The sequence below is a fragment of the Acanthopagrus latus genome, chromosome 15 (genome assembly GCF_904848185.1).
Source record: "Acanthopagrus latus isolate v.2019 chromosome 15, fAcaLat1.1, whole genome shotgun sequence".
NCBI classification, from domain to species: Eukaryota; Metazoa; Chordata; class Actinopteri; order Spariformes; family Sparidae; genus Acanthopagrus; species Acanthopagrus latus.
In genome coordinates, this window is record NC_051053.1 from 7,452,742 (window position 1) to 7,464,596 (window position 11,855).

General features: G+C 44.1%; 1 protein-coding gene across 1 annotated transcript; it reads left to right on the forward strand.

Moving 5' to 3' along the window:
* The first annotated feature begins 1,075 nt into the window (after window positions 1-1,075).
* rrp12 (ribosomal RNA processing 12 homolog) lies at window positions 1,076-11,639 on the forward strand. Its single transcript, XM_037123413.1, has 34 exons — window positions 1,076-1,214; window positions 2,281-2,507; window positions 2,712-2,795; window positions 2,889-2,965; window positions 3,053-3,158; window positions 3,248-3,364; window positions 3,489-3,627; window positions 4,155-4,282; window positions 4,385-4,483; window positions 4,570-4,661; window positions 4,760-4,871; window positions 5,079-5,179; window positions 5,283-5,397; window positions 5,483-5,625; window positions 5,711-5,832; window positions 5,912-5,976; window positions 6,059-6,221; window positions 6,323-6,477; window positions 6,987-7,054; window positions 7,147-7,240; window positions 7,326-7,484; window positions 7,600-7,680; window positions 7,765-7,870; window positions 7,953-8,060; window positions 8,138-8,295; window positions 8,388-8,479; window positions 8,684-8,839; window positions 8,931-9,103; window positions 9,189-9,299; window positions 9,387-9,433; window positions 9,583-9,661; window positions 10,104-10,171; window positions 10,256-10,338; window positions 10,439-11,639. Exons 1-34 carry the CDS (start codon window positions 1,076-1,078, stop codon window positions 10,539-10,541), a joined length of 3,870 nt encoding a protein of 1,289 aa, XP_036979308.1. The 3' UTR covers window positions 10,542-11,639.
* The last annotated feature ends 216 nt before the right edge of the window (window positions 11,640-11,855 follow it).

Below are 11,855 nucleotides of genomic sequence, written 5' to 3' on the forward strand. Positions count from 1 at the left end.
AACCACTGCCCTATGTTGAATGAATTGGAGTAGTGCTGAAGAAATTTAAAAGGGAGAAGAGCTGTAAAATAATCTGTATGTTTGACTGCACATAACACAAATCAAGCCCATGAATTTGTTATTTCTGGAGCTTTCAACTGTATCACTCACAGTGTTCATAGTAATGGATCTGTTGATGTGCAACCTCATTAGCTCAGCACCTTTATCTTCCCCTTGGAAACAGCTGATTCAAGGACCACCAGCCATTGATGGTTCTTTCAAACGCATCAGGAGATCATAGTTACTCAGCTGCAGTGGTGGAAGAAGTATCTGCCTCATTTACTTAGGCCTATGAATACCAATCTACAAAATACTCAACCACAAGTTAAAGATCGGCATTAAAAAACATACAATAAAATAATTAGTCAACGTATGTAAGTTTTATAAACAAAATGTATTCCAACAATGAAGTAGTAAATATATGAAGAATGAAGAAGTAAATATGCATTCTGCAGTAAAATGATCATTATTTTTCTGTTAATGGATTAATATTAGGCTACTGATGCATTCATGTGTATGTTGCATTTACTGCTATATATATTTAAGATTGTGCTTATTGTACTTTCTTACTACATACTGTTTTGTGGTTTAATCTTAAGCGATTAATCATCAACATGTATCAAGAACACTTCATCTGTCAGCTTATCAGAAACATTCACATTCAAACTAACCAGATGTGGATGTACATGTTTTGATACTGGACAGGAAGGATATGTAGCTGTCAGATAAATGTAGGGGAGTTAACAGTACAATATGTATCTCTGAGATGTAGTGGGAAATAGTGTCAGTAGAGAACATAATGTATAATGTGTAACCCTTCAGCACAGGTATTAAGTGAAGTACTGTTACTTCCCACCGCTGCTCAGCTGTCTAGGATGCTGTTAGGTGTTGAACAGCGCCATCTACTGGTGAAACCACACGAAGGCCTGCCCAGACACGTGAACGCACCAGTGACGTCATCTGTTGAGCGACAGAGTCATCTGCAGCTGTTGCGCCACAGAAAGTCGGGGTAACTTGAACACCGTCAACCCCGAAAATGGTCAAATCGGGGAAACTTCGCTCCGGGACCGGGTCCAAACTCAAGCGGTGGAAGAAAGGTCACAGCAGCGACTCGAACCCGCAGACGAGTCGGTTTCGGCAGGCCGCTAAAAGCCGCTACTTCAGCAGACCCTCCGGTAAGCTTCCCACCACACGTGGGTATGTGGCTAGTGCTAGCAGTAGCTAGCGTCAGCCATTTAACTTGCAACTGCTCAGGATGACTTCATGTGTTGAGCCATTAAATGCTTGTCAGCTATCATGTTAAAGTTATTAGCTGAGAGTCGGACTTCGTATCCTTCTGTCTTTTTCTTCCGGGCCCCTGAACTAACTCCTCAGTCAGATAAGTCTTCTGTTTGACATGGTAGCAGCTACTGTGTGTTTGTGGCTGTGTGTGCTAAATGTTCTGTCATAGAGTTAAGACAACTGTCCATTACAGCATGTGACACCCTGACACTGTTGGCAATAATGCTACGAAGAGTTTATAACTATACCAGAGACAGTATTGGCTTACATTATTATGATTAACAAATGTATGGAGGCCCTGAACATAAAGGTGCAATATGAAACAGGTGAACACATAGGAGGTAGCATATCACCAGAGCATCCGCTAACTGCAGCAGCTTTAGCTTGTTAGCTCAGTTAGCCGTGCAGCTAGTGGTCCAGTTTCGTAACTCGGGGAGGGTTAGCGTGTACACCCATAGCACATGTTAATTTAAGCATGTAGCTTTTCAATGTAACACATAAACATTCTACCTTATTTAAACTGCTACTTGTTCACATTCTTTTTATTGTTTTTGAACACTCATTTAAAAATCCTACATATTGATCCTCTAAAGTGGGTGTGATTATAGCCTGTTTACATCCACACATAGCCTCATACACAGAAAGTCCTTTAACAGTTTTGTCGTCATCACTGATATTTGGTCGCAGCACCGTTTGCAGATGATGACTGCTGTGAGAATATAACGTTTGTGATCACATTTACATCAGTGTCTTGGAATGTGCAGGATGTCTTCGAACACGCACTAAGTCATGTGTTTATTTCTTGTCGATTCAGTGCGCTGGAGCAGAGAGCCAAAACAATAAAGCGAGTATCTTTTTCTAGATATGAAAAGGCAGCACTGTAGTTGCCTTGTCCATGCCAGTTGCAGGATGGCTTCAATTTGTCTCTTTTTATCGTTTTTTTTTTCTTTCCCCCTATAGAAAAGAGTGATCTCACAGTTGATGCCCTTAAGCTGCACAATGAGCTGCAGGCAGGTCCGCTGGAGATCGCAGCCAGTCGTAAAGATGCCTGTATGGAAGAGGATGCAGGTGAGGCGTTTTCAGACAGGACCTCTGGTACCTTTCTCAGCGGGCTGTCGGACTGCTCCAACCTGACCTTCAGGAAGGTGCAGCGGTACTGGGAGTCCAACTCAGCTGCTCACAAAGAGGTAGGCTTTCCACCGATGGTAGATTATGTATTCGCAATACACCATAAATAGATAGTTGGTAGTAAGACTGAAGTAGTCGTGAAAATCGCTCTTTTGCATTAGGAGAAAAAGTTGAAAAGTTGTTGACACTTCTTGGATTTACTGAGGGATGCCAACACTACTAATATATATTGCTTAATTCAAATTGCCTGATGTGCCTCACAGATCTGTGCAGTGTTGGCAGCTGTTACTGAGGTGATCCGTGGTCAAGGAGGGAAGGAGACTGAAACAGAATACTTTGCTGCTTTGGTGAGTTCTTCCTTTTCCATAGTACGATGCCTAAAACATAACCAAATAACTTTTGTATTTGAGAAAAATAAAGCATATCTGTGCTGTTGGTAGATGACCACCCTGGAGGTTGTGGATTCAGCAGAGTCGCAGGCTGCAGTGGCGTACCTCCTCAACCTCGTCATGAAACGGTGGGACTTATTTGATTTTTTTCCCCTGTGCATATCAAGGCTACTTAGATGTAAACTGAAATCTGACCGGTGTGTTATGCTCCGTAGGGTTCCTACTCCCGTGCTCATGTCCAAGTTCTCGGACACCACCAAAGCTCTTATGGACGTCATGTCCAAACAGGCCACGTCCGACACTGCATCAGCTCTCAGATGGGTAGAGTAGATTTTTCTCGGAGCCCGTTTGTTTGTTCAATGTTCATTTTTAAACTGCAGCAAAGATTGATTTCATTTTTGCATCTGCAGATCCTGTCATGTCTGGCCACTTTGTTGAGGAAGCAGGATGTGTCTGTCTGGACTTACCCGACCACTCTTCAGGCGTACCACGGCCTTCTCAGCTTCACAGTGCACAGCAGGCCCAAGGTCCGTCCCGCCAGCTCAGAGTGACCGCCTCAGAATTATTACATGTTAATGTCATCGTTAACTGAGATGTTTCAAATTTGTGCCTTTGTTATATTTATATTTTACCTCTATGTTTTGCTCTCAGGTCCGTAAGGCAGCTCAGCAAGGTGTGTGCTCCATCCTCAGAGGAAGTGACTTCCTGTTCACAGATAATGCACCAACCCATCACCCAGCTGCAGTGACCACAGCCAAGTTCTGCATGAAAGAAATGGAGCAAGCAGGAGGTAAGGCAACATGTATACAGATATGTCACTATTTGTTGTTCTTTCTGTGTGTCTGACTCTGTCCAGAGCTGGGTATCACCACTAATTTCCCAAATCAATTCTATTCTGATTCACAAGGTTTGGTAACAATTTCCGATTTATTTAGTAATGTGCTTAATATGAACGCAGTTCAGAGTATTCGTGCTGCAAACTGTAGCAGGAACTCTCTAACCTAGTGGTTAAAATCTGCCCATGTACAGAATAATTGAATACTGTAATTTTTTAACATGTAGTGAATGATTAGAAGGTAGTGTTAAATTTAGGCATGTGTATATTAACAAATTAAAAATAGAAACGTTACTCTTTGAAACAATCAACAGATAGAGATTTCTTTGTAAGGTACACTTGAATGCACCATGATGTTGTTTTTCCCCCTCTGTGGCAGTGAAACCCTGATACAGACTTTAGGTTAGAAAACACAATACACAGCAGGTAATTCTGTGAATGTCCAGCAAGTTGAAGTTCATGTCACTCGTTTCTTCCCTCAGGCAGCAAAGAGGACACCACCACGCTGCACGTGCTGGGCCTCCTAAAGGAGCTGATGGGGACGTTTCCTCTGGGATCTGTCAAGTCGTGTTGCGAGACTCTGCTGCGAGTGATGACACTCAGCCACGTGGTGAGAGCACAGAAACATTCATAGTAGTATCCATGTAGATAAACAAAGGCATCTGGCTGCACCTAAGTGTAGTTTTTAATACTGCTGTGTTTCCGGCTGTAGCTGGTGACTGCGAGTGCCATGCAGGCTTTTCATCGGCTGTTCAGCGGGAAGCCAAATGCTTCGACCCTCTCACCAGAACTCAACGCACAGATCATCACGGTGAGAGAATGCACAAAAAAGAAATTGGCCAGAGTCATAATGCAAAATTGGGTGTGAAAGCTTATAGTTAATTCTCATCCTCTCAGGCTCTGTATGACTACCTGCCCAGTGAGAACGACCTGCAGCCTCTCCTGGCCTGGCTCGCCGTCATGGAGAAAGCACACGTTCATTTGTCAGGGTAAATAAACTGTGTTTTCCTCACAGCAGCATCGCACATTTATTCCTGTATTCGTGTAAACTGCTTGGCAGATTAGTGAGCAGTCGGTGTGTCTTCAGCTTGCAGAGTTCTCTGAGCTTGGGTCACCTCCCTCGCCTCTTCTCTGCCGCCATGTCCTGCCTGTTGTCGCCTCACACACAAGTGGTTTCTGCAGCTGCCAACACACTAAAGGTAAAGATGATATTATCAGCCTGAGTCAAGGTGATCCAGAGGCTTTTGTTTTATTTGCTCAGGGTATTTCTGGATTGTAACTTAATCTTTCAATTATGTGTCAGAAAGGAAAGTCTAGAAAATTAGTAAATCCTCTTGAGAGTCAGTGGATTCTCATTTTACAGTGTATTCATGGTCCTTATTGACTATTTATGTTGTCTGTTTCAGACTTTGTTGACTGAATGTGTCGCCCCTCACATGGAGGAAATGGGCATGATCACTGCCACAGCCTCGGCAGGGAACCCCTCCTATGTCTGCAAAATGTTTCGGTAAGTATCCTTCAATATTTTCAGAGCCAGCCTCAGTCTCATCCTGCTCTCTCCGTGGCGACTCATCTTGATCGTTGTGGCCGTCTCTCTGTGTGCGTTCCAGCATCGTAGAAGAAGGACTGTCCTATCGCTTCCATGCCTCCTGGCCATTCGTGCTGCAGGTCCTGGGATGTTTCTATCGCGTCGCGGGGAAACGAGCTCACCCCATCATGACCAAGGTATAGTTGGAAATCTTTGTAGATCACCACGTGAGTTAAGAAAGAGAGCAGTGTGCCTGAATGTGTTGTCTCGTGTCCTGGACAGTCCCTGCAGTCTCTGGCAGACCTGCGCACCACCCCTCACTTCCCCTTCAGTGGCGAGTTGGACCTGGCTGTAGGTGGAGCTGTAGAGAGCATGGGGCCTGAGGTTGTGCTGGGCGCCGTGCCTCTGAACATCACCGGCTACGAGTAAGCGAACACTCAAACACTTTAGAGAGGTCGCCTTGTCATTCTAGTGGTTAAACTGACCGGGTGGTGTTCTTATCTTCTCCAGGGATGACTTGGAGTTCCCACGCAGCTGGCTGATCCCGGTCATACGGGATCATGTGAAGAACACACACCTCGGTTTCTTCACAACATATTTCCTTCCTCTGGCCTCTACGCTCAAGCAGAGAGGTAAGTGTGTGACACTCTGTTTAAAAAGGTTGAATAACATCTTTTTGTGTGTATTAATGACTCTGTTCTTGTGTTTTAGCTGAGGAGTTGGAGCAAGCAGGACAGAAACTTGAGGCCAAAGTTTACCAGACTCTACAGCTACAGGTAGCTCGATGACGGAACTTCAAAAATCAGAGTAAAGAGCTCAAGTGAATGAGATGTTTAGAATATCTTGATTTTCCTTCAGATCTGGACCATGCTCCCCGGCTTCTGCACATGTCCCGTGGACCTGCTGGCATCCTTCAAAGGCATCGCTCGCGTCCTCGGCATGGCTATCAACGAACGTGCCGACCTGAGACTCATCGTATGCCAGGCTCTGCGCACCATCATCAACAAGAGCTGCTCTACTGGTAAGAGGACGCACATGTTCACAGAGGAAGGTGATTCGGTATTCTTACATTTAAATCAAGTAATTCCAAAAACCATTTCGGGTCCACTTCTATGTCTGCAGAGGAAGAAAAGGCAGAAATGGGTCGCTTCGCCAAGAACTTCCTGCCCATCTTCTTCAACGTGTACAGCCTGCAGCCTGCAGCTGGAGAGTCTGGCACCTACAGGATGGCTATACTGGACACCATCAAGGTCTACCTAACTGTCACCCCAACAGAGGTGAGTCATCATGCCTCTAGTGCTCAGGGTTCGTGCAAACTGTTAAAAGTTTTCAACTGTTGTTTCATCTATGCAGTAACTCATGTAAACTGAAAATCTTTTAATATTTGAAATGAGATGATCCTGTCTTCAAACTTGTTGGCTGTCTCCTGGCATTGAAATGAGCAAGAAGTAAATAATCATGATCAAAACATTTAGTTCAAGTTTGTTCAAACAGCTGGTAAAATAAACAAAGTGACAATATACGTGGATTGCAGAGGGTAGAAAGGAATTCTGTAAACTTTGTTTTTCGCAATTGCATTTATAGTAACAACTTAGGTGTGATAATGAATGTGAATTTGTGATTTAAGTGCCTTGAAGGTGCTTGAATTTTACCCATTAAAAACCTGTGTGAACGGAGACTTCCTTGATGCAGGACTGCTCATTATTATTAGACTACACTGTCAGTGCCCATATGTCTTCTGATGTCTCACTAACCAATCTAACACTAACCAAACCATCATCCTCAGATGGTGTGCACATTCCTGCAGAAAGCCACAGACAGACTGAGCAGCACAGACAGCAATGAGTTTACACGGTAGGACATGAACATGGATTTATAACTCCAGAGTTCTCTCTGTGAGAGAGGATACGGGTGTCATCACTCTTCTGTCCTCTTCTACCTCTCAGGCTGTCGATGATGGACCTCGTGGTCGCCATGGCTCCCTCTGTGGACGAGGCCACCATGACGAAAACCTTTGAGCTGATCAAGCCATACTTGGAGGTAAGGGTACACATGGTAAGCTTTAATGTATTATATATTTCTAAATCTAAACATTTCGTGTTAACGTTATTTCTTATGTTTTTAGACCAAGGATCCAGGCATGCAGAAGAAGGCGTATCGTGTGCTGGAGGAGATGTGCGGAGGAGAGAGGGACGAGTGCAGGGCGTTTGTCGTGGCCAATCTGGAAACACTCAAAGTAGTCCTGCTCGAGACTCTGAAAAACGCATCTTCGCCAGCAAAGAGGGTGAGACTGCAGCCTAGAGAGAAATAAAATAAAGCGGGGAACTAGATGGGACTATATACTTTAATTTACCGTCCTGTCTGATCTGATCTTCTGTTTTTATTGCTCTCTCCCTCAGCCGAGACTGAAGTGTCTGATCCACATTGTGAAACGGCTCGGCGAAGAACACAAGGACTTTATCACCGCTCTGCTGCCAGAGGTACAAACACGGATAAACGCTTGCAAACAGGCAAATACAGAGTACCGATGTCTATCGTCTTCATGAGGTTGTTCTGTGTTTCAGGTCATTATTTGTACCAAGGAGGTGTCGGTCGGAGCTCGTAAGAATGCCTACAGTCTGCTGGTGGAAATAGGAAACGCCTTCATCCGATTCTGTGGGAACACAAAAGGTAACACAGTTGTCTTCCTTCTTGATGTGTGTGTGTGGAGGTTTGAAGGTTGAACATCCTAACTGAGTATCTGTCTCTGCAGATGCCTTGGAGCAGTATATGATTCTGGTGTACGCAGGACTCACAGGCTCCGTCACCATGATCACCTGCACGGTGTTGGCGCTGACTCGACTGGTGTTCGAGTATAAAGGTAGGCTCGAGACTTTTAACAATTTCCTGTCTTTGTATTTGATCAGTGGACTCAGTCCGGTGTCTGTTCTGTCCCAGACGCCATCGACGTGACCACCAGAGAGCAGCTGCTGCACAACATTTGTCTGCTGCTGTCGTCTCGTACCAGAGAGATCGTCAAAGCCTCTTTGGGCTTCATCAAGGTCATCCTCTTCATCATGGACGCCAAGACGCTAGCGTCACATGTCACCGTCATGGTAGGCATTCACATTATAGGTGATCTGGTCCACAATGAAGATATAACTGTGTCCTCATTGAATACAGATCTGACTCTGTGGCTTGTGTTCAGATGGAGGGCGTTGGGAGCATCAAAGACGACGTGAGGAGGCACTTCAGAACCAAACTGAAGAACATCTTCACTAAGTTCATCAGGAAGTTTGGGTAAGTCTTCATTTGAATATACATTTAAAATGCTATAAGCATAGACTGGACCCCAGTCAGCTAACTAGCTCAGCGGTAGACACGGTCCACATTATTGTACCACTCTTCTGTTTCCTTTCTTTCTACCTCCTCCGCTCACTGTGCCGTTTTACAGTGTCATGTGCTGTTGGAGCATTTGTGCCTGATCATCTTCTGTATTTTCAGTTTTGAGCTGGTGAAGAGCATGCTGCCTGCAGAACACCACAAAGTGCTCGCCAACATCCGCAAGGCCGAGGCTCGCACCAAGAGGCGGAAACAGGCCCCAGAGCAGCACGAAGATTCAGAGAGCGACCAAGAGGCGCCTAAAGCGAAGAGCCAGAGGTAGACCACTGTTCCCAAACACAGAGCCCTGCCCCGTCATTCATGACTTTACCTCACTTCTTACTTAAACATTTCCGCCCCTCCTCTCTAGTATTGAGGACATCCTCGCGGAGTCCGACAGTGATTTGTCCGAGGATGAAGGAAAGGGCGGCAAGGCTCAGAAGAAGGCAGGCAAACCGCAGAAAGGACGGGCCTGGCTCAAAGAAGGAGAGGAAGATGACCCGCTCAACTTCCTGGATTCCAAGGTTTCCCAGAGAGTGCTAGGTAACACATGGCTACTGTGAGCAAAGATTAAACAATGTCAATGTATTCTGTGGAAGCATTTATCATGGCTTTTGTTGTTTCTCAGCCACCAACCCGGCAATGAAAAAGAGTGCCAAGGTGGAGCACGGCTTCAAGGTGACATCAGACGGGCGGCTGATCATCAGAGAGGATGGCGAGGAGGACGTGAAAGACAAGGGTAAGAGGAAATCCTGGAGTTAGTCAGCTGTCCTGTACACAACTTCTTCTGAAAAGGCTGCGACAATAATATTAACTTCCCCTTCAGATGGGGGAGAGATGAAAGATATCCTAGAAGAGGCTGGAGTCAAGAGTGTGAGTACATCTGCATGTGACACAGTAATGATGTAACTTCCTGTCATTATAGAGCCTGATTTATTTTTAAAACATATTGCTGTTTTTTGTTTTGTTTTTTTTAAATTAATCATCTTTGTTTCTTGGCTTTATTTGGTTAACATCTTTAGAAAAAGACACAGAAGAGGAAGTTCCGTGATGACAACTTTGACGAGGACATGGACATTGAACCACAGCTAAAATATAAAGGTAGGAAACAACCTCAGTGAGTTGTTAGTAAATCAGTGTGTGTTTTCATTATCAGCTAATCTGCTAAGCATCTTCATTATACATCAATTAATCCTTTAGTCTGTAAAATGTCAGCAGTCCAGAACCCAAAGATTCTTCATTTACTGTCTTAGATGACAGAGAAAGCTGCAAATTCTTTCTTTTAAGAAGCTGGAACCACTTAATTTCTCGACATTTTTGCTTGAAAAAAAGATTGAAATGTTTAATTCTTTATCAAAATAGTTGGAAAATAATTTTCATCTAAACATAGAAGCTCTGTCAGGCTTAAGGAAACAGCTCAGGATCACAGCAGCTCTTTTTAGTTAACATTTGGCCTGGTTGTGAAGTTGTAACATGGCAGAAAATGCAAGCACACCGACCCGGATGAATTTAGGCTAAGAAGCACATTTCTCTCTGTCCTCAGCTGGAGGCTCAGGTATCCACAGACCGCTTGGAGGAAGGGACGACATGGGGGCAGAGTACAAGTCAAAGGTGAGTCTGCCTGCAAGCAGAAACACTGTGGGAGTTGCTGGTTAGAAACTGTAAATCTGAGCATCTTATTCTTCCATCTCATAGAAAGGAAAAGGAGATGTGAAGAAACAAGGGAAGCTCGATCCCTACGCCTACATCCCTCTGAAGAAGGACCAGCTCAACCGCAGGTACGGGCAGCGTTTGGTCATCATAGAGATTAATTAAGCTACTGACAGGGAGCTGATTCATTCGAGTATCCGAGGCCAACGTGTTTTTATGCGTTCACAGGAAGCGTGCCAAACTGCAGGGCCAGTTCAAGGGCATGGTGAGAGGAGCCCAGAAGGGGGCGCTGTCTGGGAGGAAAATGCAGAAGAGAAAGGGGAAAGCCTGAAGACCAGACTAACATTACTCAATGGACTTTAAATATGTGTGTGAGAGTGTGTGTGGTGGTGTGTTCATAAACATACTAAAATGTAGACACACACCTTGGATGTGTGTGTGTCATCGAAGGTGTTACCAGTTTGTTTTTAAACTGTTCCATCTTTGCGAGCGCCAGAAGGTTCTGACTAAGCATGTGTGTGTTGGATGAGGCGTCTCGGTCTTGATATACTGACAGAACAAATGGAGAAAAAAAAAATTCTGTCAACTCAGCTGAGATAAAACTCTCCCTTTTGATAAACATGAATCAATATATTTAACATTGTATAAATGTGAAGACTGGTCTGGGAAGAGTTATGTCACATCTGGTCACTTGAGGGCGCTGTAGACTTGTTGTGTATTAACTGCATAAAAATCTTCATGAATTACATTTAAAGATGATTTAAATCCAAATCTTTAAAGGCTGTTTTTGTGTCTGAGAAGTATGAAAAAATATATTTTGCTCTCCTATCTATCAGAAGCCGAAGCCTGCGGTTGGCGTCGATGTGTCAGTGTGCCTTCAGTTCAGTCCAGCTCAGCTTCCTTAAAGACATGGCAGGAGAAAAGCTGTAGGTTGTTGTTTCGCAAGATGACTTAATATACCATTAGCCTCGTGTGATTCATTTCCCCCGATGGATTGCAGAGAAGTGAGTCATGTAGTGACAGACTGACCTCCTAATCGAGCTCTTTTGTGTGTGAGCTGTGCATCAGAGGAGGGGGAGCAGGACATTCTCAGACTGTGCATCAGCCCTGTGGTTAAATGTAAGTAATGTTTCAGACAGCCTCACTTTCGTGTTATAGAATGTTCAGTCGACTGAATTCCCTTATTTTTCCTCAAGAAAAAAAAACTAACGACAAAGTGAAAACGTTTTTGTAGAAAGTTGGTGTGAATTCTGTCCAAAGCTGCATGAGGTGCATTAGGGGAGTTTTAACAGGACGTTTCAAAGTGCAAAAAAGTGGCTAAAAGATTTATCTCTGAGCTGTAACTTGTTCCAGACACATTATTACAAATCTTAGCCTTTTGTATTAATTTGTCATGGATAGATTATTAATGTCCTGACAGCAGTGGAAGTGTAATTAGCTTAATTAAAGAACGTCAACCAATGTTGTGTCCTGCAACAGCCAATTACCTAATAAACATGCCATTAGGCCTCTGTTGTGCTGACCCCCCATGTGTTTGTAAGCTGATTCACAATGTGACTGTGCAAAAAAGTCTCACTGAAATATAATACCATATTTTTAAAAACACTTTTAATAACTGTGAAAGAAATCACCGCCAGGCAGCACA